Consider the following 26,891-nt stretch of genomic DNA (forward strand, 5'->3'; position numbering starts at 1 on the left):
CTATTTCTTTCTTACAATGATTTTCAAGTTCTGTGTTCATATGTATAGCATGTGATTTTGTTGGTATGTTATTTTCAGAAAAATCTTTAACATAAGGTAAAGATATCACATGTTTTTTCCTATTCCAAAAAGCATTTGGGACAGGTGCACATAAGTCTTTAGTAAAGAGATTCTCGATATCTTTTATTTTGGCTTTTGTCACATCAAGGTCTAACTCTTCTTTAATCTTTAAAGATAAGATTTCTTTGTTTAAAAAAGCAATTTGTTTTTTCTTTTGACTAATAAGATCATTAAAAACGCAATTTTTCTTCAAAACATTTATGTCCTTTTCTTGCTCAGAGAAGATGAATTTAAAACAAATTTCTTTTCCTAATAATCTAGTTTTGATACCGTGTGTGTCAACTGTGAAAGGATAAAGTAATGCTAAAAACGGAGTTCCAAGAATAACAGAGTGAGATAGATTTTTTATTAGAATAAAAGAAGTGTAAAACACAATCCATCATTACAAATTTTAACTTTAGAAAGTTTATAATTTATTTGCATTCTTGAACCATCGAAGTATGTAATTTTTCGGTTGTTTTTTCAAAAACTCGTAGGTACAATTCCTTCTTGTATACAATTTTGGTCCGCTCCGGAATCAACTAAAGCAATTGTCTCAATTTTAAAATCATTTATAAGAATTCTAACAAAAATAAACCATTTATGAAAATTTACTCCGGTAATATGAGCTAAAAATTCATTAATATGAGAATCATTCGTATTTTCAGAGGACTCAGCAATATCTTTATTTTTCCTATTTAGTTCCAATTTTAAAATTCTTTCTTTGAAATCTAAATTTTCATTTTTTAAATTATTAATTTCTTGTTTTATATTTTTAATTTCTTCTTGTAAATCTTGAATATTAGGTGTAGAATTTCTAGAAGATTTTGAGTCAAATCTTTGAAAAATTTCTTTTAAGTTATAAGGAATAGGTTCAGATTTTTGAATTTCGTTATGCAAAACAATATCGCTTAATTTTAAAAAGTATTTTTCTCTATCAGAAGGGTCATTAATTTTGTCAACTAATTCAAAAAGATCAGAAAGGGTTTCTTTTGTTAAAACATTTAAAGTTGAATTACAACAAGGACCTGTACAAATTCCAGGACCTTCACATGTTTCAAAATCGATTTGTAGAAGATGAATCACTTAGAATATTTAAATCATTTTCTTCAAAATCACTTAAATCAGAATTTTCGGGATCAGGATAGTAAAAGATTAAGCATTTGATCTTTAAGTTTATCAGAGATGTCTAATTTATTAATTTTTTCTTTCATCCTACATTGGGATTTAAAATGACTAACACGACCACATTTGTAACGTATGGGAGGACCTTTCTTTTTATTATTTTTATTTTTATTTTGAGAAATATTTTTGGATGAAGAAGGTTTTGAAAATTCAAGTATTTTTCTATAATTTTTATTAGAAGATTTTCTTTTCGGATATTTTTTAGTTTTTGAGGAAGGGGCTTGAATACGTTCATAGCCATATTGAAAACAAATCTCCTAACTCCTTTCTAGATTGTGAAAATTCATTTTTAATTTTGGCTTTTAATTTCAAATCAAGACACAAAGCTAAGCCTTCATTATTAATAAAATTAATAATTTCTCCATAGGTTAAAGTATCATAAGGAATAGTATTTCCATAAAAATCTCTAATCCTTGTTCTAACTTTTTCAAATGAATAATTTAGGTAAACCAAAGAATAAATCTTTCTTTCCAAAAACTATGGTTACAATCAGTTCTAGAGAAAACTTTTGTTAAAAAGACATCTTTGTACCAACGAAAATCTTGAAGTTTAGGACAAGTTAGATTTGAAAGAATTTCGGAAGATCGAATTTGATATTGATTAGGTTCACCAACAAAACATTTTGTAATAGCAAAAGTAAAGTTGCAACAAAGATCTTCTTCTTCAGTTTGAATAGATGTTTGATTTTCAGTTTTTATAACTATTTTCCTAGCATTTAAAATCCTTGATTTATCTTCTAAGGAGGTGTAATTATCCCACCATCCTTTTAATTGACCTGAAGCCGATATTAACATCCGAGCTATTTTTTATCGATTATTTACAGATCCGGCTCTGTCGAAGTACATGCCATGGTCATTTCTTGTAACATATTTAAAATCCGATATTCGGATGAGACCATCTAAGTTCCATTCATAAATGTGAATCTCCATCATATTTTGCTTGAGTAAAGCTAACTCTTTCCTCAAACAAGACATCCGGAGGAGTAGGTCTAGGATAATAATGTCTAGTCCTAGGTTTGTCAAAACCTTTATTATGGTATATTTTATTTATTTCAATTTTATCGTTAATAAATTGACTCTCTAAATTTTTAACTTTATTTTGTTCAAGATTATCGGAATTAAGTACACTAATGTGAAGGTTTATCTTTCAAGGACGGACTAGCTAATTTTAAATTTATTTGGTTCAAAATATCATCTTTATCATTTAATTTAATTAATTGTTGTTCGGGGAATCTCATGGGGTTGAAAAATAGGTTTCATAGGTATACCACCTGGCCTAGGTGCTTGATTATTTAGGCTAGATGTCTCTATCCTATCAAGTTGTGAAGCAATTGTAAAAAGAATTTGATTTGTATAATTATTTTGATTTTGAACATTTCTAATATCTTTTAGTAAAGGGAGTTTGTCGTCATTCTCGGAGCTTATCCTTTTAAAGGGTGAAGCAATTATTTCCCCGATTATGAACATTTATTTTAACTTCTTCTAAAGGTGGATGAACAGAAATAATTTGTTTATTTCCTACGGTTGTATTCCAAGTTTTAGAAACTCTATCATTTGTAAAAATATTTTTAAAAGGAAATTCTATATCATTATTGTTACAATAAATTTCAAACCAGATAAAAAACGGAACATTTACCTTAATGTAATTCAAATATTCATAAAATTTCTCTTGAATAGTCTCTCTCTCCCCCTTTGAAAAATGATTTTGAAACCATAAAACTTTTTCACGATTTCTTATATGGTAATAATCGGATCGTAAAAAAGGTTTATCTATTTCAAAAGGTGTAAAAATCATATTTAAAGTTGAAAAATTTTCCATAGTTGATCTAGAAGGTGACAAAACAGGTTCATCAGAATTTTTATCTTGTTCTATATTAACATAATCAGTGTAAAAAGGTTGAGGAATCCTATTTTCAAAATCAACTCCTTGTAAATTTGTATTAGAATTTGGAAAACGTGTTGTGTGTGTGGAAGGTCTAGAATTTTCAAAAGTAGACAATCTAGATGAAGGTACAAAAGTAGGTGAAAAACTTATTTGAATGTGAACCATTTGATTGCTCTAAAATTTGTGAAACTCTAGAATTATTTTTTATAGACTGAGGCTTATTAATTTCTTGTAAATCCCAAGTTTCGGCTTGCGATAATTCATTCCATTTTAGTCTTTTGGGGACTTGTATTTTAGAATGTAAAGGATTAGCTTCAAATAAAACCGTTTCATTTCTTGTTAAAGAATGTCTTGCTCTAGGATCTATAGTTGTTGTCATTACTTTATAGTAGATCCTATAAATGACATGTTTATAGATCTAGAATTTTCAAAGTAAAATCCATATTTTTTGTTTTAACAGTTAAAATTAAAGTGTCTAAAATATTTGAATCAAATAATGAAATTGAAAAATTTGGATAACAATTAAAATAGAGGACCATTGGCTAAATTTGATTCAAATGCATAGCCAAAAGTGAATTTGAAAAATTCAAATGTCTTGCATCTCTTAAACAAAGGAAAATAGGTATGTCCAATCCAATTCTAAATAAAGGTTTAACAACAATTTGAACCATGTTTATATGTAAAAATTTAAATTTCTTTTTAATATGTTCATGCAATGCAGAAGACGAAAGTAAATGTAAATTTTCATGAGATTTATTTAAAGCAATAGTTTGTTCAGTTTGTTTAATAGAATAATTTTGTGCAAAATCAAAAGTTCCAATTCGATAAATGCTATTAACATTTTGTTTAGGGATGGACCAATTATGTAACTGATTTTCTATTTCTGAGATATTAGACCCTTGAACAGTAAATTCTTCAGAATTTAAATCAGAAAGAGTAGAAGAAGAAGAAGGAGAAACTATTTCTCGACTACTAAAACTGCGAAACAACGATGTCATTACCAAAGACAATAAACAAGTAAATAATGTTTAGGATAGTGGGACCACCTACCGGGACTGCCTTGACCGATAATTGGGAAGACGGCTGACCAACGGAAAACCAGGCTGACCAACGCTACCTTAAACAATATTACGAGTTTAATAACTAGGCTCTGATACCATTTGCGGAGCAGGATCAGAATAATAGAGAAATAGTTAATAATAGAAGATAAAAGATATAAGTAAATAATCTAAACTTTTATTGAAAGAAGATTTTACAAAGAGAGATAGTAGGGAAGATAGTTCAAGCATTCAAGTGATGTCTTCTTCCTTCTAATGTACATCTATTTATAATAAGAAAATCTATACTATTCGGACTTCAAACATTTTTGAGTCCGTTACATTATTGAATTAACTTGTCAAAAGAAAATAGTAGCCATTTTGTCCATTTTGCCAAAGAGAAGATTCTTTGTCCGCCACTTGTTCATTTTTATCATCTTTGTTTTGTCCTTGTCCATTCTTCAAAAGATGCTTGTTTATCTTCTTGTCATCTTGTCCATTTTGTTAAAAAGAGAAGATTCCTTGCTTATTTAGTCAAAAAGAATGTCATAATTGTCGAGTCCATAACAATCATCTTCATTTTGAGGAGTAAAGCTAGGTCCACTAGCTTCCAGAGTCTTCACTGTCACTATCTCCAGGAGACTTGTGACAAAGCTTGTTCCAATGCTTTGAATTCCTTATTTGTTGTATTTCCAGACAATTTTGCTAAAATTTTACTTTTGTCCGATAAAAAGTTAAATTGTTCCATAGATTGGCTTGTGCCGGCTATCATGGGATTTTTGCATAAATTATACAACGGTGCACTAAATATGTGCTTAGTTTTGTATTAAATTTCAGTCATAATAGTTAGAAATTTTAAAAATTTATATTTAATATAATATATTAAATATTGGATAGAATAAGAGAGAAATTTTAGAATTAAATATGTTCTAATTTTTTCTTTCTTTTATTCATATATAAAACTTTTTTAACTAAAATTTTATATTTAATATAATATATTAAATATTAGATAGAATAAGAGAGAAATTTTAGAATTAAATATGTTCTAATTTTTTCTTTCTTTTATTCATATATAAAACTTTTTTAACTAAGATTATACTTATAATTTATCACTTCTTAGTAGGTATTTAATGCTATTAATCTGGCTCAAATTCATGCAATAATTTATTATTTCTTAATAGATATTTAATGCTATTAATCTGGATCAAATTCATAAAATATCACTAGGCTGTTACAAATTTTACTCTATTTTATGTGACAATTAAACGTGAAAATCAATTCCAAATCCCACATATCTAGTGATGAGGGTCAACTAATAAAGTTGAGGAGGTCTGATTGAAGTAGTGATGTGGCATGTATTCATTGCATAACTGAAAATGCTTAATAAGAGTCTAGTGCATACTAATAACCCACTCGGCCTGATTTCTTCTTATTGCAATTTTCTTCAAGTGTGTCAATGATAATATTATTAATCTTTATATTGGTATGCACTAGATGATGAGTATATAATGATAATATTATTAATGCACAGTAGAGAAGAGTTCTCAAAGCTTCTTTCTTAGTTTGTTCTGTTCCATAAAGCAGAGTCACTTTGAAAAAAAAAAAAAAAAGTCTTTAGTTAGGTAGGTCGATCATGCAGAGGTTAGCTTCCTATTCAAGCTTTTGATTTCTTTCTCTCTCAATCAACTGGTAATCTTCACCTCCTTCTCTTCTGATTACTTTATGTTTTGCTTTTCTGGGTTATTTAGCGAAGATGCTGGTGGACAGTTTGCAATTTTTATAAACAAGAATAGCTTAGTCAATTTGCTTAATTAATTAGACTTTGCAAAAAGAAGTTATCTCTGTTTTTCCTTTTTCCTTTTAATTTAGTCCTTGTGTGTTGTTTTGGGCTGTCAAGGATAAGTTCCTCTGTTTCCTGTAAAGAAATTGAAGAATATTACCATGGGAAATTTTTTTTTTCTTAATTTTAATTACCCTTTTTAGTTACCTATTGCAATACTTAAATGAATTTGGATAGACTTTCTCTGTGGCTCTGTTTGGTTGCTGAACATGTGGATGAAAGGAAAAGGAAAAGCTCTAAAACTCCGTGTGGCAGACATGGAATTTTGAATTAGATTCTGTGTGCTGGGTCAGTAACCAAATTCTATAAGCTTAAACTTTGATTTTGTAACATTCCACATATAACTTTGCGATCAAGCAGAGTGCAATATAGTTCAATACATGGTCTTGTAGGTTATGGGGGTTGGTTAGATAGGTATATTGGTGATTGCTTTACATATTTTCCTTTTCTTTATTTTATGTTTAATTCTTTATGGTTATGGTCGTTGGCAGATAAATAAGGAGAACTTAAGTTGATCATTGGTAGTGTTGAAAATGTCAAGTAGAAGGGGTTCCGATCATCAGCCGCCACAGAGGCGGATTATGCGGACTCAGACTGCTGGTAATCTGGGAGAGTCAATGTTGGATAGTGAGGTGGTGCCTTCTTCACTGGTTGAGATAGCTCCAATTCTCCGTGTTGCTAACCAAGTAGAGACCAGCAACCCTAGAGTTGCTTATCTCTGTAAGTTGCTTAACAGTACTTTGATGTGTATGTCTCCATGCATGTATATTTTTGCTTTGTAATTTTAGTATGGTGGTTGGCAAATAGCATTATAACCTGAAATGAAATACTGGAGGAAATACTAAAAATGATTGTAGAATGATTTTTTAGATTCTTTGTAGACATGAAAATAACAGTTCTAAGTGAAAGGTGTTAACAAGTTCCTCTGGTTTTTTGTGTCTATAGTCCTAGAAAGGGAAGGATAAGAAAAATCATGCCACTATCCATATGCTTTGAGATTATCAAAGTGATCTCTTGAATTTTTCATCTATTATTGATTCTGAGAAATGTTTGCTTTTGGACATGCCTCTAGAATATGAGATTTTGGCTTATCAAATATTGATTTCTTTATAAAGACATTATATTCTTTGTGAACTTTGATTTGTGTTTTAGCTCATTAATTACTAATATGAATAATGGAGACAGGTCGTTTCTATGCCTTTGAGAAAGCTCACAGATTAGATCCCACATCTAGTGGTCGTGGTGTTCGCCAGTTCAAAACTGCACTCTTACAACGTCTGGAAAGGGTAAGTTCTCATAGTCTCATTTTGTGGTCTCACTAGATCAGCTTTTGATTGATATTTACAATTGCGTATTTTAAAGACTTATTGTCCATGAAGGATGAGAGTAATCTGGCAGAGGCTAAATCCTGCATGAGGATCCTATCTCAAAAAAATGTGCATTACCAGATGGGCATGCCATAAATTACTTTTGATACAGTTTGGAGTGTTCACTGTTTCCTTCTTATAAGAGTTCATATTATTGTTGCCAGTTTTTCATATGTGTTCTCTTTACCCCCTTTTCCATGACGTATACAGTTTGAGTTTCCTGAAAATATTATTAAGCCCTTTCATTATTTTCCCCAGGAAAATGAACTTACAATGCAAGGGAGGTCGATGAGTGATGCTAGAGAAATGCAGAAATTTTATAGAGATTACTATCAAAAGTATATTCAAGCTTTACAGAGTGCAGCTGATAAAGCTGATCGGTAAATTGATTTTGAGGGTTCATATTTTGTTTATCCTCTCTGCATCCCTGGTTATCTGATTATCTGATATCAAGTTCATGTGCCTAGCTCAGTGCCCAACTTACAAAAGCATACCAAACTGCTGCTGTCCTTTTTGAGGTTTTAAAGGCTGTCAACCAGACAGAAGCTGTGCCTGAAGAGGTTAGATTTTCTATTCATTTTTTCCTTATTAGAAAACACTTTCTTCATCTTCATCTCATATCAAGATAAATTTACTTGCATCTTGGAACACACTTGTTGGAAAGCTTCTTAAATAAGTGATGTTTTGACATATAGCATAAATTCTTATCCTTTTCTCCTTACTTCTGTATAGATTCTGGAAGCTCACACAAAGGTTGAGGAAAAGACAAAGATATATGTACCTTACAATATCCTTCCTCTTGATCCTGATAGTCAAAATCAGGCTATTATGAGATATCCCGAGGTTGATTCAATTCTTAGTATACTTGGTTTTTTGTAGCTCTTCCTTTTCAACTTTTAATTTTTCTTATTGGTACTGCTGGCCTTGGCATCTGTAACATGCAGATTCAAGCTGCTGTTTCTGCCCTCCGAAACATCAGGGGTTTGCCATGGCCAAAGGACTACAAGAAAAGAATAAATGAAGACATTCTGGATTGGCTTCAATCCATGTTTGGTTTTCAGGTAAGAAACTGACCAAATTTGATCCATTAATTGGAAAAGCCATGGTATGTTATCTGATTGTGCATATCAAATTGTCCATATGCAGAAGGATAATGTGGCAAATCAAAGGGAACATTTGATTCTATTACTTGCAAACGTGCACATACGACAATTTCCAAAGACTGATCAGCAACCAAAGGTTCTTACTTCTCATATTTTTTAGGCTTACAACTTTTAGTTTATCTCGGACTAAAATTTGTTATAAACCAATATTTTGTCTAGTTGGATGACCGCGCTCTAACAGATGTGATGAAAAAACTTTTTAAGAACTACAAAAAATGGTGCAAGTATTTGGGACGAAAAAGCAGCCTTTGGTGAGAGTTCTAAACTGTAATGAAGTAGTTCATTTTCCCATTGTTATATCATAAAGCTGAGTGGGTAGTGGTCCTCTACACCCATCAGTAATGCGTGGCTTCTTTCTTTCTAGTTCAGTTAGAATTCAGGGTGCATATTGCATCTAAATCTCATTGTTATGCTTGCTTTCTTTTGTATTCCATTCTTCGTGACGTCATAGATATGATTTTATTGAACTGGCAGGTTGCCAACTATTCAACAAGAAGTGCAGCAAAGAAAGTTACTCTATATGGGTCTTTATCTTCTTATATGGGGAGAAGCAGCAAATTTGAGATTCATGCCAGAATGCCTTTGCTATATATATCATCACGTATGCATTGAGGATAGGTTTCTTATTTTAGTGACATACTTAAATTTCATGAACTGTTCATACTTTAAAATGTGACTTGTTTACTGGATTCATAGCAGTTGTTTTTTTTTTCTTTTTGGAATTAGGATTCATAGCAGTTAATCTACCTTATCTCATGAAAAAAACAGGACATTATTGATAGTTCATTTTGTCTTCTATATGAAGTCTGATATGATATCTCATCCATATGCACACAAAGCAATCCCTTAAAGAGATACACTATGCGACTTTCTGCATAGCATTTTATATCTATGCATAACTATATTTTTCCATCTCCTGTTTGTTTTACTTTGTTATCTCTTGAATTTTTTCTTTTAGATGTTACTGGAATCTAATATATTGGATGCAACACTTGCATGAAGGTCATGTTGTAAAAGATTGTCACTAAGCAGATACAACACGCTATAACCCATTTCTCTTTGTATTTTTTTTATTAATAGTAATTGAAATTGTATCAAGAAAAAACAGAAGAAGGTTGTATTGTGGTGGTATTAATTCATAAAATGTTAATATGGCTTCTTCAATTTAGTAAATCAACGTCGTGTAAAATTGCAAGATATCAGAAAGAGTTGCAAAGACTAGTGATAATCAAGGGAGAAGAAGTTGAGAGAATCATATAGAGAGAACACTCTACTTGTTAAGCATATTGATTAATGCATCTCCATGTTGAATATGGGGATTGGGGATTGGTTTGTGCTCTCCGATGCTCTATTTTAGCCACAAATTGTTTAGTTTAAGCGTCTGAAATATTGGATTCCAATTGTTATAGATGGCATTTGAATTGTATGGAATGTTGGCTGGGAGTGTCAGTCCAGTGACAGGCGAGCACATAAAACCTGCCTATGGAGGAGAAGATGAGGCTTTCTTAGGGAAAGTGGTAAAACCAATATATGATACTATAGCAGAGGTTCGCTCTTTATCTTTCTTTTTTTTTCATATTGAATTTGATATATTAATACGTGTTTAATTTTGACTTTTCCCAGTATCTTTTATTCAATTGATTGCATTTTTTGCAGGAAGCTAAAAGGGGTAAAGGAGGAACATCAAAGCATTCTCAATGGAGAAACTATGATGATTTAAATGAGTACTTCTGGTACAATACTGCTCAATTGTGGCTCTGTATTCCCTATGTTAATGTAGTGGATTATGAATTGCTCAATTGGTGTCAAATAGGTCGGTTGATTGCTTTCGATTAGGTTGGCCTATGCGTGCTGATGCTGATTTCTTTTGCCCACCAATAGACGGGCTTCAACTTGAAAAAGATGAGGTTGGTTTACGTTTGTGGGGCTTCGTCCTTGTTGATTTCTTCTTCTTCAATCTAGAATTGCCGGCTTTATTGTTAAACTTGTAGGCATGGTTCTTCACTTTAGTTATTCAAGTTGCCTCCCATCATAACATTAAAATGGTACAATCATATTTATCTTGAGCAACTGCTTAGGATTGGGAATTGGGGGTTCTACCTTGAAGCTTTTAATGTTTGAGTTTCTAGAAAATGCCTAAAGCCTTTTTCTATGGATTTGAATGTGTGGGGTTGCAATCATGCATTAAGTTCAGTTTCTGCTTCAGATTTCCCTGAAATGTGCTTTATGCATGTCAATCATTACCATATTGTTGTTGAAAATGCCTTTGTGGGCAAGGTCTACTCATGGAAGAATACAAGAGGGTTTTAACTTTTAATTTAATTCTGTTTGGATTTATTTTAATAATTTTATTTCAGTAATTTAGTTTCCTAGTTGCATTCAGTTTAGGTTTTCTGGTTTCATTCAGTTTAGGTTTTCTAGTTTCATTATAATTTTTTTATAGACATTATACCTAATTAGGAATGTTTATTTCTTAAGCCTATTTAAAGAGAGGCTGTCATTAATAAAGGGCAAGCAGAATTTTATCAAAATCGCAGACGTGCCTTAGACTCTGTCAAGGACAGGTCTCTTGGCTGCCAGCATAGGTTCTTCAAAGAAAGGTGGGAACACGACCAAGGGAAAAAGAGAATTTCTTCCTGTGTCTCGACTCGTGACTAGATCCTATGCTAGGGCCCATAACAATTATGTCTGCACTCTGCATATTTATGACAGGGTCATCTGCTCTGTCTTACCTATGAAATTGTAATGTATAGTAAAGGAAGACGAAAGTGCCTTAGACAAGTCTTACATTTCCCTTTGGCCTCTATTATAAAAGCCGAAAACACATGTTAGTTGTGATTTAATCTTTTGGCCTGAGCTTGTTCATAACTCTAGTGTTGAGATAGTACTTTATTTTAAGCTGTCATCTAACCTTAAGACAGTTTATTCTTGGAACTCGGTAACATAAATGTCTGACTTGAGCATTCTTATTCTGAGTCCACTATGCCCAAGTTAAATAACCATATTACAGTCTCTTGATTGTTTGCATCTGTTAGAAGTTGTATTTGTCCTGCATCACTAAGTTACTGGACTGTTATAGTGTAATATATATAGGGCACCTTCTTCCTTTGACCTAGCTTTTGAACTTGAGTTCTATTTAAGCCTATTTATTATGGTATTAGAGACAGGCTTTTGTCAGCGATGATGGGTTTGGTATTGGTCCCACATCACTAAGCTACTGGGTTGTTATGGTGTATATATGTGGATCGTGCACCCTCTTCTTTTGAGCTAGCTTTTGGAGAATGAGTTCTACCTAAGTTCATTTATCAACATCAATTCTTTTATTTTATTTCATTATATTATATTAGAGTAATAGTTCATTCTTTTGTGAATAAAAATAGAAAGTACATCACCACTAGTCACGCAGTTCTGGAATTTGCTAGGTCTCTCGGTTTGCATATGTAGCAACAAGAATTACATACTTGAAATTCCGTTATCTTGCTATAGTCATCACTAATATTGGAGATAGTTGATACTTGCACATGATTACTTGGAAATTCCGTTATCTTGCTATAGTCATCACTAATATTGGAGATAGTTGATACTTGCACATGATTACTTGGATAAAAAAGCTTTTCGATGCTGTATACTGATATCTTTACTTATACTGCATGTAGTTAACTTTTTAGAATACTTTCTGCACTTAGCATCTGTACTGATATCTTTACTTAAATTGCATATAGTTAAATTTTTAGAATACTTTCTGCACTTAGCATTTCATTGTTGCTCTGAGAGCATGTTTGGCTATAGAACTATAATACAATATATTCAACTAGAAATAATAAGAGGCAAATGAATCTTTTAGAGACTAGAATTCACACCTTTCACTAGTCACTAGTTAGGGTAGCTGATATCACACTTGTAGATAACCAGCTAAAGGCAAATTGGTGTTCAGTCTGTAAAGATGGATGCTCTGCTATCCTGAATGTTACATATGGTGGCAGATGGTTGAATACAACATTCTATCAAATTAGCAAGGAAGTCTTTTTCATTTCAAATTTGTAGAAACTCTAAAACAGGAAAAGGTCTTTGGGATTAATACATAAACTTTCATTTTAGGAAATTATAGAAAGGAAAGTGCCAAACAAACCTTGAATAATTTTAAATCAACTGCCGCATCTATGTTCCTTGTCTTTCGGAACAACATCGGTAAGGGATGATAAGAATTGCTGAATTTAATTTAGATTTCCAAATTCTGTTTACTCACATTGAAAGAATTAGTAAATAGCATATAGATGTAGTGGCTGTGCAACAGGTTTTTAATTGTACGAGTTAGTTACAGAATTGGTGAGCTGGCAAGGGTTAAACCAGTTGTTAGTATCTTCGCACCAAAGTTAGTTTTGGATTAGTTAGTTGTTTTTGGCATTTCTTGTATTCAGAAGGAAAAAATGAGAGTTGTGAATGATTATGATAATCAATAACTTCTCATCTCTCTCTAACTTCTTTCTCATCTTACTTTCCTCTTCTATTCTCTTCTAATCTACTTCCTGTCTCTTAATCTTAATTTTTTTTCTTCAATAAGACACATCAGCTGTTGCAGCTTATGATCCAATGCTACAGGATTAGAACAAAATGAGGTCTTGTTCTCCCTTCACTATGGAAGAACTTGATCCCTGTCACCGTTTCTCACATACTGAACTGTAGTTTGTTCCTGATAGATTTTATGATTTAACGCACCTGCAGAAACACAATCCTTTTTTTTAGTCTGATTTTGCTTTGGAGTATTTCATTCCTTGTGATAAGCATTTGCTATTCATTGTATTTAGCAGAAGAGGCGAGTTACTAGCAATCGATGGATTGGCAAAGTTAATTTTGTAGAAATACGTTCATTTTGGCATCTTTTCAGAAGCTTTGATAGAATGTGGAGCTTTCTTATTTTGTGTTTACAGGTAAACTTATCCTCTGTGTATATTTTCAGCCTTTGTGTAATTTGTTTGATATACTTTCTTTTCTTAACATAATTTTTGTTGTCATGTGCTGTCCGTTTAAGGCAATGATTATCATTGCTTGGCAAGGATCAGGGAAATTGAGTTCTATATTTGAAGGAGATGTGTTCAAGAAAGTTCTAAGCATCTTCATTACTTCTGCCATACTAAATTTTGCTCAAGGTAGACAAGGGGATTAATCTTCAAGGCTCCCTGTTGTACTTTACTAGTTCACAACCTCATGCATTTAGTGCACAAAATGCTGGCGTAATTTTTATTTATTGTTTTCTTGAACTTTTATTTTGTTATGTTCCATATGTTCTATAAACATGCTCTTAGTTGTTTTACGGTTGCGATATAATACAATTCTTAATCTTTAGGAAAACTAATCACAACTGCTTTAATTTCAAAAGTTTGATTAATCTGATTTTCATATGAATCACATCTTGAAAACATAAAAACTGGAAGTTTCATTGTGATGATAATCGACAGATGATCCATGAACACAAGGATTTTGAAGATCCTTTTATCTGACAATAGTGAAACATGGTTAAGCATTTCATCAGTAAACAAAAGCTTTTTTTTTGGTTGATAGTTTAAAATTCTACAGAATTAAATTTTGAGGAAATGCTAAGCTTTGTTTCTCGATAGCAAGATTTGGAATATTGAAATTGAATTTAATACAAGTTTTCATCAATAAACTATTTCCAGTATGGATAACATTATTTAGTTGTGGATTTTAAATACCTATTAAAAGGTGACATTTTAAATCAAATCATTTTTTTTGAACTAATTAAAATATGAGCTAACTCTTCATTTAAATAATTCGAACAAAAATTAGATTAGATCCTCAATTAAAATCATGGTATCTAAACATGACTTGGAGGCCATTATTAGAATTTGTCTGGTATAAAGTAAGATTATGAAATTTATGTTATGTCAAGTCAATCAAACTAGCAATGCCCTGCTTCCATGACACGAAGATGTGGTTAAGAGGGTTTTGTGTAGTTAGGAGAATAAAGCTAGTAAAAATTACTTGGGGTGCTCTTACACTTTGTGGCAATTCTGATAAGCCAACTAGACTGCATCAGTGGCAAATCTCTTGGTTTCTTGGATTTGTAAGATATCCTTTTAATATCAGGTTTTGTTTTGGATCTGCTTTTATATACATCAGAACTGAATAAACTACTATGTGCTGTAATATGCATCACATATTAATCAAAATAACAATTTGCTCTGTTGGAAAAGTTGGGAACTGATTTATGTGCTATTGTTATTTTTCAGCTGTGATTGATATAATTCTGAGTTGGAAGGCAAGGAAGACCATGCCATTTTATGTTAAACTAAGATATATTTTGAAGGTTTTATCGGCTGCAGCATGGGTCATAATTCTACCTGTAACTTATGCTTATAGTTGGAAAAATCCTCCAGGATTTGGACAGACTATTAAGAAATGGTTTGGAAATAGTGCAAGTTCACCTTCTTTGTTCATTTTGGCCATCCTTATTTACTTATCTCCCAACATCCTATCTGCATTGTTATTTCTGTTCCCAATGGTTCGCCGGCTTCTTGAGCGGTCAAACTATAAAATTGTGATGCTTGTAATGTGGTGGTCTCAGGTATGGAAACGCATCTCTTATCGGCATTATATTCTATACTTCCATATTTGCAATCTCCCTCACTTACACCGATGTCTTGTAGCCTCGTCTCTATGTTGGAAGAGGAATGCATGAGAGCTCCATTGCACTTTTTAAGTAAGAGCTAAGATTTGGTTTTCAGAAGCTAGTGGCCTTTAATGGGATGTTTGTTGCTTTTTCTGATAAACTTTTATCTACTTAACCCTGTAGGTACACCATCTTTTGGATTCTCTTAATTTTATCAAAATTGGCATTCAGTTATTATGCAGAGGTAAATCTTGTGACAATGTGATTGTCATCATCATAGCTAATAAGCATTGTCTATGTTAGGAATTTGACTCATATTTCAGATGTCCAATCTGATGAAAATGCTCACAAGTTCCCATTTCTGAAACGTTACAACTACTATTTCAATCTAAGAATGAACGTCTCACTAATCACTATTTTTGCATACTACTCTAGCTGCATTGTTTTGACAAATTGATAACTTTTTGTTTTGTTTGGAGTTATTTCATTGAAATGCATGGAGATCTATCTGGAGGCATGCTGAATATTTTTCAAGTTTGAGTGTTTTGAACTTTATAATTGCATTGGAATGGAACAGACTGCTAGTAATGTTTGGTGGAGAGAGAATTATCAATTAAAATATTGATGAAAGCTATTGTGGCCAAGTCAAAGAAGATGCTAAAACCGTAGAAAGAGTCTTTTGGTGGGCAATTAACTTGTTCTTTATCCCTCCTGTTTCTTAGAAATGCAATTGAATCTCCTTTGTTACAGATTAAGCCTCTTGTGGGTCCAACAAAAGCTATCATGAAAGTTCGTATAAACAGATACCAGTGGCATGAATTCTTTCCTCGAGGTAAATACATAAATTCTTTTTCTTGTATGGTAGTAATGGCTTCCTAATGTCATTACTGTTGTTTGTAGCCAAGAGTAATATTGGTGTTGTGATTGCACTATGGGCTCCTATTGTCCTTGTAAGTTCATGTTTATATTATGGGCCCCTGCATATCTCTCTATATTCTTTTGAACTCCGTTTCCTCTAATTTTGATTCTAGTGATTCTTTTGCAGGTCTATTTTATGGATACTCAGATTTGGTATGCTATCTACTCAACTTTATTTGGAGGTATTTATGGAGCCTTTCGCCGCCTTGGTGAGGTTGGTAAAGCATCATTTCATTTACTGATATCACTTTGTTTCAAGCAGGAGTAACTAAGAAAGCTAAAAAATATCCTTTAAATCAGATTCCTATAAATCAGGAATATACAGCTCAACAAATCTTCTAATTATATCCTAGCTGTACGCAGATTTCCTAGTTAGAAATAAGGATATTCTCCCACAATTCCATATATGTCAGAAGTAAATTAAATGAGCATTATAGACAATAATATTTGAAACTTTGATGCAACTTAAATGATAAGACATTCTAAAGTGCGAGCCTGGGTAAACTTGAATGCTCAACTTCTATTGTACTTTCAGATTCGGACATTGGGAATGCTGAGGTCTCGATTCCAGTCATTACCAGGGGCTTTTAATGCATGCTTGATTCCAGTGGAAAATAGCGAGAAGACCAAGAAAAAAGGACTGAAAGCCACTTTTTCCCGGAAATTCAATGAGGTTTGTTTCCCTCCTTTTTATTAGTGACAGTTAATAATTAGCCATGAATCATCAATCAGACATGTCATGTTATTATTTTATTTAGTGAAATGCCTTGTTTGGAGTGTTAATGATTTAGATGGTAACTTTTAGGTCCCATCTGACAAAGAGAAGGAGGAAGCAAGGTTTGCGCAGATGTGGAACAAAATAATCACTAGCTTCAGGGATGAAGATCTGATAAATAATAGGTATCACAATACTGACATGCAGTGGAAAATATTTTCCTTCTTTAAAATTAATTCACAAATTTGAATTGTTTGACTTTTTATGATGGTAGTATTAATTTAATCTTCAGGGAAATGGACTTGATGCTTGTTCCATACTGGGCTGATGATGATCTAGACCTCATTCAGTGGCCTCCATTTTTACTCGCTAGCAAGGTCTATAGATACATACATATGCATATATATATATATATATATAGACACAAACCCGTATATATATATTCCTTTGGTCTGTTATTTCTGTAGCCTCACCAAATAATCTCCTCACCTCTGTATGCACTGTATAGATTCCAATAGCATTGGATATGGCAAAGGACAGTAATGGTAAAGACCGTGAATTAAAAAAGAGGTTGACTTTGGACAACTATATGCACTGCGCAGTTCGTGAATGCTATGCCTCATTCAAAAGTATCATCAAATTTCTGGTTCTAGGGGAAAAGGAAAAATTGTAAGTTTACTCAAATAGAATATTTTGTCAGAATTTGAAAGAGACTAATTCTGTCAGAATTTGAAAGAGACTAATTCTGTCAGAATTTGAAAGAGACTAAGTTCATCTGTAGTGATGTAATTTATCATCATCTTGATGTTTTGTTGCGTTCAGGGTTATAGACGATATTTTCTTCAGGGTTGATGAGTATATACAAAATGACACCCTGATAGAGGAATTGAATATGAGTGCTCTCCCGACCCTCTATGATCAGTTTGTGAATCTTATTGAATATTTGGTATCTTCTTCTTTCATAATTTCTGACATTGATGTATTAAGTGAAGCTTATTCCCCCTCCCAACTGAAGCAGCTTCATTGTTATAGTTAATAAATAAGAAAGAGGACAAAGATAAAGTTGTCATTCTGTTGCTTGACATGCTAGAGGTGGTGACCAGAGACATCATGGATGATGAGTTTCCAAGGTACATTATGTTGGTTAATTTAGAATCTTCTTGGGATTTAACACAATATATGTTTGTGATTGTGACCTTACTTCTTCAAAAATAAATAAAATACTTGTTGACTTTTGGAGAAGCATACACTTTAGTCCCTCACCATTAAGTAAAATAACTTTTAGTTCCCAACTTTAGTAATTGAATAGGTGTTCTGTTTGAATCTCAAGGAATTAATATTGTTAAATTAAGGACAAGCATGTGAAATTTTAGTTAGAGGACTATTAAAATTCAAGGACCATTTAATTCAATTTTTTTAAATCTGTTTTATTTTTCCATTAAGACCGAACATAAATCTGTGCTCGAGAGATAACTGTCCATATATTGATAAGGGATGTATGGATTCTCGAGAAGAGTGGAGCATGAAGGTTCAAGTGTAAATTTTGCTCAATTTCATGTTCCTGACTTGCCATTTTATTGCAACTATCTTCTCAAACATATCAACTTGTTCATTTCATATTAATAAAGTATTCTTTTCCTCTCTAGTTTGCTCGAGTCAAGCCATGGTGGATCTTATGGAAAACAGGAGGAAATGACACTTGACCGACAGTATCAGTTTTTTGGCATGCTAAAATTTCCAGTAACAGAAACAGAAGCTTGGAAAGAGAAAGTAAGTTTCTTTACATTTGACTGTTGTGTTGCATGCAAGAGACACTTTGCTCATTTCATGTAAATGTAAGAAGAAAAACTTCTTAGAGTTTGACTAGTGTATCTTGGTTGAATGAAGCAATTAATTATTTTGACCTAAGTAAATGCTTTTGCTGTATTTCTGATTTACTGTACTTAATGAATATGATCCTGGTAGCTTATAATCCTTTGTGGCAGTTATTTTTTCATTTCCTAAATTGTTATCTCAGTTTCAATCCTAATTTTAATGAGTTTGATGCTTCATATGTTCATTCCTTTCTATGTAAATATTGTATTCTAGATCAGAAGGCTTCATCTATTGCTCACAGTGAAGGAGTCAGCTATGGATGTGCCATCTAACTTGGAAGCTAGAAGACGAATGTCTTTCTTCTCCAATTCATTGTTTATGGACATGCCAACTGCACCAAAAGTTCGAAACATGCTTTCATTCACGTAAGCTCTCTTCTCATACAACTTCAATGGAGGCTTATGTTTTATTAGCATGCATCATTTCACCATTTAAAAAAGGAGAAAGGTAGAATGGCTTTTTAGTCTGGAAGTCCTACTCTTTTTCTAAGTGTCATTGCAATATATGCCATCTGAATAGGCTCTCACTTCTGTGCCGCCATGGCTATAATCCTTACAAGTATGCCTAAATAGTACCTTAGTTGTGTAAAGAACTTAGATGTGATTTTGGCTACATGGTTGAGGGTCATGGCCATTTTTTGTATGATACAATTGTCTGAGGTTTTATTTTTCCTTTCACTTGACTGTTGTTTAAATGTTATGTAATCTTTCTAAGTGCGTGCCCTAGTACCACTGACCCAAGGCAGGTTTATCCCCACCTTACAGTTGTTTCATTTTATAGTGTCCTGACTCCTTACTATGATGAGGAGGTTCTGTACTCCATCAATCTTCTGGAGAGGCCAAATGAAGATGGGGTTTCTATCCTTTTCTACTTGCAAAAAATCTTTCCAGGTGAATTTCTTTTGCTTCTTCTTGGGTCTTCTCATCACCATTTTGTTGGTAGTCCCCTCATGGGTGTTTAATCTATTGCTAAATGATAAGGTCTCATGTTTTATGGGATTGCAATAGATGAGTGGACAAACTTTCTTCAACGGGTTGGATGTAATGAGGAAGACCTCAGAGCATCTGAAGAATTGGAAGAAGAACTTCGTTTATGGGCATCATACAGAGGCCAAACATTGACCAAAACTGGTATAAATTCTCTCTTTTAACTAATTGAGTCTTCTCTCTTCCTGATGGTTGATGAACATGGAATATTTTATATTTGATATTAATATTAACAAGCACTTTATTTCCTTTTCTGCTTACTCTCGAGTAAAAGTACGAGGCATGATGTATTACCGTAAAGCTCTAGAACTTCAGGCCTTCCTTGATATGGCAACAAAGAAAGGTACTTTGTGATATCTTACTTGTTGCATACAATAACCTCATCCATTCTAGCTACAGAAAATCTTTCATGAATATCAGAATTGATGAAGGGCTACAAGGCTGCTGAATCAAGTAGCGAGGAACAGTCGAAGAGTGAAAGGTCACTATGGGCACAATGTCAGGCAGTAGCTGACATGAAATTCACTTATGTTGTTTCATGTCAACAATATGGAATTCACAAACGATCGGCTGATCCTCGTGCTAGAGACATTTTGAGGCTTATGACAATGTATGCTTTGCCACACTTCATTTTGCTGATAAAAGAAAGTTATGTTTCATAAATCTATAGAACCTGTGAGAAACTGGTGTCATTATATCCTTCTTTGCCTGTGTCAGCTATCCATCTCTTCGTGTAGCGTATATTGATGAGGTTGAAGAAACTAGTAAAGATAAATCCAACAAGATGGTTGAGAAGGTCTATTATTCAGCTCTTGTGAAGGCTGGTCCTCCAACCAAGCCTATTGATTCTTCTGAGCCAGTTCAAAATCTAGATCAGGTACAAGTCACACAATATTGAAGAGCTGGTAAAGTTCTTAGAGCTTGAAAATTTTATCAAATGAATTAACACTGACAGTTCTTAGACTTCCGGTGGGAAATCCTTTCTCCTTTAGTTAAACTACAATTGCATTATCATTAGAGGGGAAAGTCTTGCATCTTTATACTTCAGGATTAAGTTAATGCATTCAAATGATGGACAAATATAACAAAAGAAGGAAACTGATTGCTATGTTCTCAGAATTTCCACCTTTAGACAAGTACATCAGGGATTCTTTTAAAATAAGAGAAGTGAAACTCTTAGTTTTTTATAGAAAAAGATAAGAATAAATAGCAATGGCATGGGCTGTTTATTGGTGTTTGCCATCATATACAAAAGTACATGATTGTTCAAGCATACATTATATATGTATAAATGAAGGCCTGGTATTCCTATCAAGATCTTTCTACTAGCTAGCTTGAATTTCCTTGTACAGGTAATATATCGGATAAAGCTTCCAGGACCTGCAATGCTGGGTGAGGGGAAGCCAGAAAATCAGAACCATGCCATTATTTTCACACGGGGAGAGGGATTACAAACAATAGATATGAATCAGGTACTATATTCAGTGAATGCAGTTTTAGACCAGGGCTCAACATCTTCCATAAACTGAATTGACAAAAATGCCATAGGATAACTATATGGAAGAAGCCTTCAAAATGAGGAACTTGCTCGAAGAATTTCTTCAAAAACATGATGGTGTAAGATATCCAACAATACTTGGATTACGAGAGCATATATTCACTGGCAGGTAGCCATATCCTGGAAACTAGATTGTAATAGCTCTACTACTATTAAACTAGGATTTGATAAATGCGTTTTGAAATTTGATAGATGCATTTGTTTTTGTGTTTTTGTTGATTTGTGCAGTGTTTCATCTCTCGCATGGTTTATGTCAAATCAGGAAACCAGTTTTGTTACTATTGGGCAGAGATTGTTGGCTAGTCCTTTGAAGTGAGATTCCTGTTCTCAATTATTTTAAAATTGCCTTGTTTCTTTGTTATGATTTAAATATATAATCTTTATCCCTGTTATCTCATTAGAAAGAAAATGAGAAAATATTGTGTTTGATGAGGCCAAAAGAGATTCCAGTATTTTATGAAGAATATGAAGCACCAGCAATTTTTAAATTTCAACACTAGTCACTACAAGAAATATGAATCATTAACATAGTTTACGTTGTTGTAGCATTCATTTTTGTGGAACTGCGTCACTCTTTTGACTTCCATGAGCTTTCTTGAATAGTGACAGCAGAGTAGTGCTACATTTTTCCACTTTCTTTCTAATTGTCAAAATACTTGGAGTTGCTTCCATTTCAACCTACTAGGGCTGCAATTTATTGTGTTCATATTGGCTGATGAGCTTAAATGGACCACAATTTTGTAGTAAATTTAAGCTGAAAATAAAATTATATATCAGTTCATTAACACAACAATTTGTTTTTACTGAAATAACAATACATTTAGTAACTGTTCTTTTTAATGTAATATGTTTATTTTTTCTTTTGAGTATATCATATATTTTCTCAAATTAAAAGAAAATTGTTTTCTCTTTTTTGACTTCCCATTAAATAAGTTTAAGTAGGTAAATTTATGCATATTATAAATAGAATTATGTGAATCTTAAATTTAAAATCAGGTGGTTATTGATGTTTTCTATACAAGATAGCTGACGAGCTTAATCAAGCTGATCTGTGCTTAGGTTAGCTTAACTCATTTATCCAAAAGGCCTTGGAGAGTGTGACCTCCAGTGAGCCTTTATCAAGATGTTCCTTCAAGCAGCTCACGAGTGGCAGTGTATATCCTGTACATTTTTCTGCTTTAATATCAATAGTTTTCTCCTCTTTCTTCAGAGTGCGATTCCACTATGGTCATCCAGATGTGTTTGACCGACTGTTTCATTTGACTAGAGGAGGTGTCAGCAAGGCTTCTAAAGTTATCAATTTAAGTGAGGACATATTTGCAGGTATAGTCTCATTGTCTTGGGACTTATGTTCATAAAGGCATAGTTTTGCTTTAATATGGTCTTTTTCATGTTTCTTATGAATGTCTTCAGGTTTCAACTCTACATTGCGTGAAGGCAATGTTACTCATCATGAATACATTCAAGTTGGTAAAGGAAGGGATGTGGGACTTAATCAAATATCTATGTTTGAGGCAAAAATAGCTAATGGGAATGGTGAACAGACATTAAGTCGTGACGTTTATAGGCTTGGGCATCGATTTGATTTTTTCCGAATGCTGTCTTGCTATTTCACTACTGTTGGTTTCTATTTCAGTACCTTTGTAAGTATGTCCATACTCCTATACTCCATATGAGATTCTAAACCAATATGCTATTGATCTTCTACTCATGTATTAAATATCCTCATACTAATTATAATTCTGCTTCTACTTCGACAGTTAACTGTGCTCATAGTCTATGTATTTCTTTATGGCCGCCTTTATCTTGTTCTTAGTGGTCTTGAAGAAGCGCTGAGTACGGAGCGGGCTATTAGAGACAACAAGCCTCTTCAAGTAGCTCTTGCTTCTCAGTCATTTGTACAGATTGGGTTCTTGATGGCCTTGCCAATGATGATGGAAATTGGCTTAGAAAGCGGATTCCGCAAGGCATTAAGTGATTTCATATTGATGCAACTACAATTAGCCCCTGTATTTTTCACATTTTCTCTAGGAACAAGAACTCATTATTATGGGAGGACATTGCTTCATGGAGGTGCACAATACAGAGGTACTGGTCGCGGTTTTGTCGTGTTCCATGCCAAATTTGCCGATAACTATAGGATGTATTCCCGCAGCCATTTTGTCAAAGGGATTGAACTGATGATTCTGCTTCTTGTGTATCATATTTTTGGAAGTTCATATAGGGGGGTAGTTCCATACATCTTGATTACTGTATCAATTTGGTTTATGGTGGGGACATGGCTTTTTGCTCCTTTCCTCTTTAACCCTTCAGGGTTTGAGTGGCAAAAGATTGTTGATGACTGGACAGATTGGAATAAATGGATAAATAACCGTGGAGGTATTGGTGTACCTCCAGAAAAGAGTTGGGAATCCTGGTGGGAAAAAGAACAGGAGCATCTTCGATATTCTGGGAAGCGTGGAATTATTGTGGAGATACTTTTGGCATTGCGCTTTTTCATCTTTCAGTATGGCCTCGTGTATCGTCTAAGCATTATTGACGATACCAAAAATTTTCTGGTATATGCTTTACTGTCAATTTTCTTTGTCAATTATTCCTATGTGCAGGACACTTATGATGGTTAACAATGAATAGCAACTCTTTCATTGTACTTGCAGGTTTATGGTGTATCATGGGTTGTTATCATTGTGATATTGTTATTAATGAAGGTGAGCTGCAAATATCACTATACTAGTATATGATTCAGACCGACTCTTTTTCCTCCCCAAATGGTTCCATTTTGGAAAGCAGACTTGGTTACAAAATCGCAACCTTGAATTTCACAAGGACATCATACCTCAGACCCAATACTTATCTTATTTGTTTTATATGAGTCAATGTAGATGCTGGATTTTGATTGTGTATATAACTGATTTAATTTTAACTGTCATATCAGAAAATTATGGTGTGGTACTTCTGAGGGTTATGTGTCGATAAATTTATCTCATATAGTGGAAATCCAGAAGCTGGATTAGTACTGACAGTTGCATTGAATGTACAGGCTATGTCTGTTGGAAGGCGAAAATTCAGTGCAGACTTCCAGCTCTTATTTCGATTGATCAAGGGTCTTATATTTGTGACATTTGTTGCCATATTCATTACATTAATAGCACTTCCACATATGACATTTAAAGACATTTTAGTCTGCACTCTTGCTTTCATGCCTACTGGATGGGGACTGCTGCTGGTCAGTGAATCATTATGCTTCGCTCCTTTTAATACTTTATTCATTTAAGAACTACTGCCTTGGATGTTACATCTGATTTTCCGTAATATTTTGGTTTCATTTTGTTAGATTGCACAAGCGTGTAAGCCTTTGATACAACATGTTGGGTTTTGGGGATCAGTGAGGACGCTTGCTCGTGGTTATGAAATAATCATGGGGCTGCTTTTATTCACACCTGTTGCATTCTTGGCTTGGTTTCCATTTGTTTCGGAGTTCCAAACACGCATGTTGTTCAACCAAGCATTTAGCAGGGGTCTGCAGATTTCTCGTATTCTTGGTGGACCGCGGAAAGACCGATCCTCCAAAAACAAAGAGTAGTGGACCACAAAGACAGCTTATTATCAGTGTAAAAATTTTCATACATCTCTAGTAGTTCTTTCCCATCACATAAAAGACGATTGGGGTGTATATATGTGTTTATATTGTAAATATTATTATACTGTTAGGCTGTTAAAACAGTATAAAAGTTTGTTTGGTAGTTGGAACATCGTAAAACGGAAGGAATATTATGTGTCCTGTAATTAGAGTCCTGTTAGAACCATAAGGCCTCGCCAGTGGTATGAGAGTGTTAGTCTTTATTCTTCCAGTGATGGATGTAAATAGTATGATACTAGTAAATTTTCAAATCTTACGGGATACATGCTTTCTTGTACTTGGTTTCTTTGAATTGAACTGAAAGGAATGCTAAATGAAAGTTCAGAGCAGGAAACAATGAGCCCATTTTCTAAAGCTGAATTTGCAAATTTTCCGAGTGCCCGACGATTAAGCTATTTATTTGAAAATCATAAACTTTTAACAGAAGACAGCAGGGAATACGCACAAAGAACTATGTGAAGAATATCAGAAAAGAGCTGAAGCTGCAGCCTCCAAGCATTCATCAGCATTCAGGAATTGTACATGCTAGATCAGTACCATAATCGCACTCAGGACAGTAGTAAATCCAGTAGCCCTGCGAGACTTTTTTCCTGCAAGCATCACAGGTGAATGACGTGGAACCCCTCTCCATTAAGGAAGAATAGAAGAGGGTAAGTGGGTGACTGTGATCTACATGCTTGATGTTCTTCGGCAAGAAAGCGCATCCGACATGGAGGTTGAACCGGCAAACTGCGCAATGATATGCAAAAGCAGTGCCGTAGTCCCCGCAGGCATTACAGGTGAACTTGGAATCATCCTGAGGTGGGGAAGGGAGAAGGGTGAGCAAGTGTTCAGAGTGAGAATCGTGTTGGAGTTCTTTCGGCAGTTCAAAGCAAGACTTGTGGAGAAGAAAAACACATTTGGACTTGCTGCATTTGTAAGCTGAACCTGAAAGATCAAGCTCACATCCAAAGCATATAATTTCCTCATCCTCTTTCACATCAGCTGGACGTAGGGGATGGGAATGGCTGAAATGCTTTACGCATGGACGCAGGGAAAGAGAATTCCTGATGTATGGTGCTGCCATCTCCCTCTTTTTCTGTCAAAAGGGATTTCTTTAGAACATACTTGTTTTGCATAGTTATATATAATGCTTCATGGAAGGGTAGTAAGCTAACTAAGCTTTCTTTATTTGCGGATCTCTAGGTCGCATATAATGATGGCTTGAAGTTTACATGAAAGTTATTTAATATAATTTAGTCACCTTTTAGGGTAGGCAATTGAAGCTTACCCTTTTTGTTGCAATTCTTTTTTATAACATTTTAAAAGCAGACTGAGTTGACTTATTTTCCTTCAATTCTACTTATTTCCCTAAAGTTATGGCATAACAGTTAAGGATTGAAAAACTGTGGGGGAAACTAATTTCTTTTTAGTGTTTGTTATTTTTTATAGGAAATTAAAGTTGAAGTCATAACTCATGAGATTTTGATAGAATTTTGTTGTTTTTTTTAAACAAGTTAAAGATAAGAATTTAAATTGTTATAAAATTAAATACAAGATAAATAAATTTTAAAAGAGTTTCTATTAAAGTTGAAATGTTGTAAAATAAAGAATAATAATAAAAAAGAGTAAAGAAAGAAGAGAGAAAAGAGGGTAGAAAAGAGAATAATTTTTGTACATATATGTGTGTACTATCTATTAATTGTAATATCTATTTATAGGAGTGAAGGATTAATGAGATAAGTTCTATTTACATAAGAAAATTTATCTATACATATAATGATAGACATCCAATATAATTCAAATACTTTAATATTATCATGATACTCCCATTGAATGTCTACTACAATGAATATGCATCTTTAAAATTTTACTAAGAAAAATCCCGTGGAAGAATCTTAGTAAAGAAAAAAAGAGTATATTATTCATATAAAAATTTGCACCATAACACTGTCCTATTAAATACCTTGTTAGAAAAATTGAATAAGACAAAACCTAAACTAAGAAAAAAAGAGTA

The 26,891-nt window shown here is 33.4% G+C and overlaps 2 protein-coding genes across 11 annotated transcripts; one reads left to right on the forward strand and one right to left on the reverse strand.

The window, feature by feature from the left end:
• The first annotated feature begins 5,666 nt into the window (after positions 1-5,666).
• Positions 5,667-25,172, forward strand: LOC8289307 (callose synthase 1). 10 transcript variants are annotated; one of them, XM_048375990.1, is made up of 43 exons: positions 5,687-5,894; positions 6,537-6,765; positions 7,231-7,331; positions 7,671-7,792; positions 7,885-7,972; positions 8,145-8,255; positions 8,357-8,473; positions 8,559-8,651; positions 8,735-8,826; positions 9,050-9,176; positions 9,985-10,122; positions 10,232-10,308; positions 10,389-10,482; positions 13,381-13,503; positions 13,605-13,722; positions 14,824-15,158; positions 15,241-15,293; positions 15,387-15,447; positions 15,954-16,035; positions 16,104-16,153; positions 16,249-16,335; positions 16,657-16,794; positions 16,927-17,021; positions 17,129-17,213; positions 17,345-17,505; positions 17,659-17,782; positions 17,869-17,966; positions 18,483-18,606; positions 18,925-19,076; positions 19,492-19,601; positions 19,692-19,841; positions 19,972-20,040; positions 20,118-20,307; positions 20,415-20,574; positions 21,050-21,169; positions 21,246-21,364; positions 21,484-21,567; positions 22,466-22,578; positions 22,669-22,898; positions 23,016-23,813; positions 23,913-23,963; positions 24,296-24,481; positions 24,590-25,172. In XM_048375990.1, exons 2-43 carry the CDS (start codon positions 6,579-6,581, stop codon positions 24,836-24,838), a joined length of 5,862 nt encoding a protein of 1,953 aa, XP_048231947.1. In that variant the 5' UTR covers positions 5,687-5,894; positions 6,537-6,578; the 3' UTR covers positions 24,839-25,172. The 10 variants fall into 10 exon arrangements, with proteins under 10 accessions (XP_048231953.1, XP_048231954.1, XP_048231955.1 ...); XM_048375993.1 differs by having other exon boundaries at positions 13,384-13,503; XM_048375992.1 differs by having other exon boundaries at positions 5,687-5,846.
• Positions 25,173-25,272: 100 nt separating this feature from the next.
• LOC8289306 lies at positions 25,273-26,133 on the reverse strand. Its single transcript, XM_002512135.4, has one exon. It carries the CDS (start codon positions 25,959-25,961, stop codon positions 25,398-25,400), a length of 564 nt encoding a protein of 187 aa, XP_002512181.1. The 5' UTR covers positions 25,962-26,133; the 3' UTR covers positions 25,273-25,397.
• Between the last annotated feature and the right edge of the window lie 758 nt (positions 26,134-26,891).

The sequence above is a fragment of the Ricinus communis genome, chromosome 6, assembly GCF_019578655.1.
Source record: "Ricinus communis isolate WT05 ecotype wild-type chromosome 6, ASM1957865v1, whole genome shotgun sequence".
Lineage (NCBI taxonomy): Eukaryota > Viridiplantae > Streptophyta > Magnoliopsida > Malpighiales > Euphorbiaceae > Ricinus > Ricinus communis.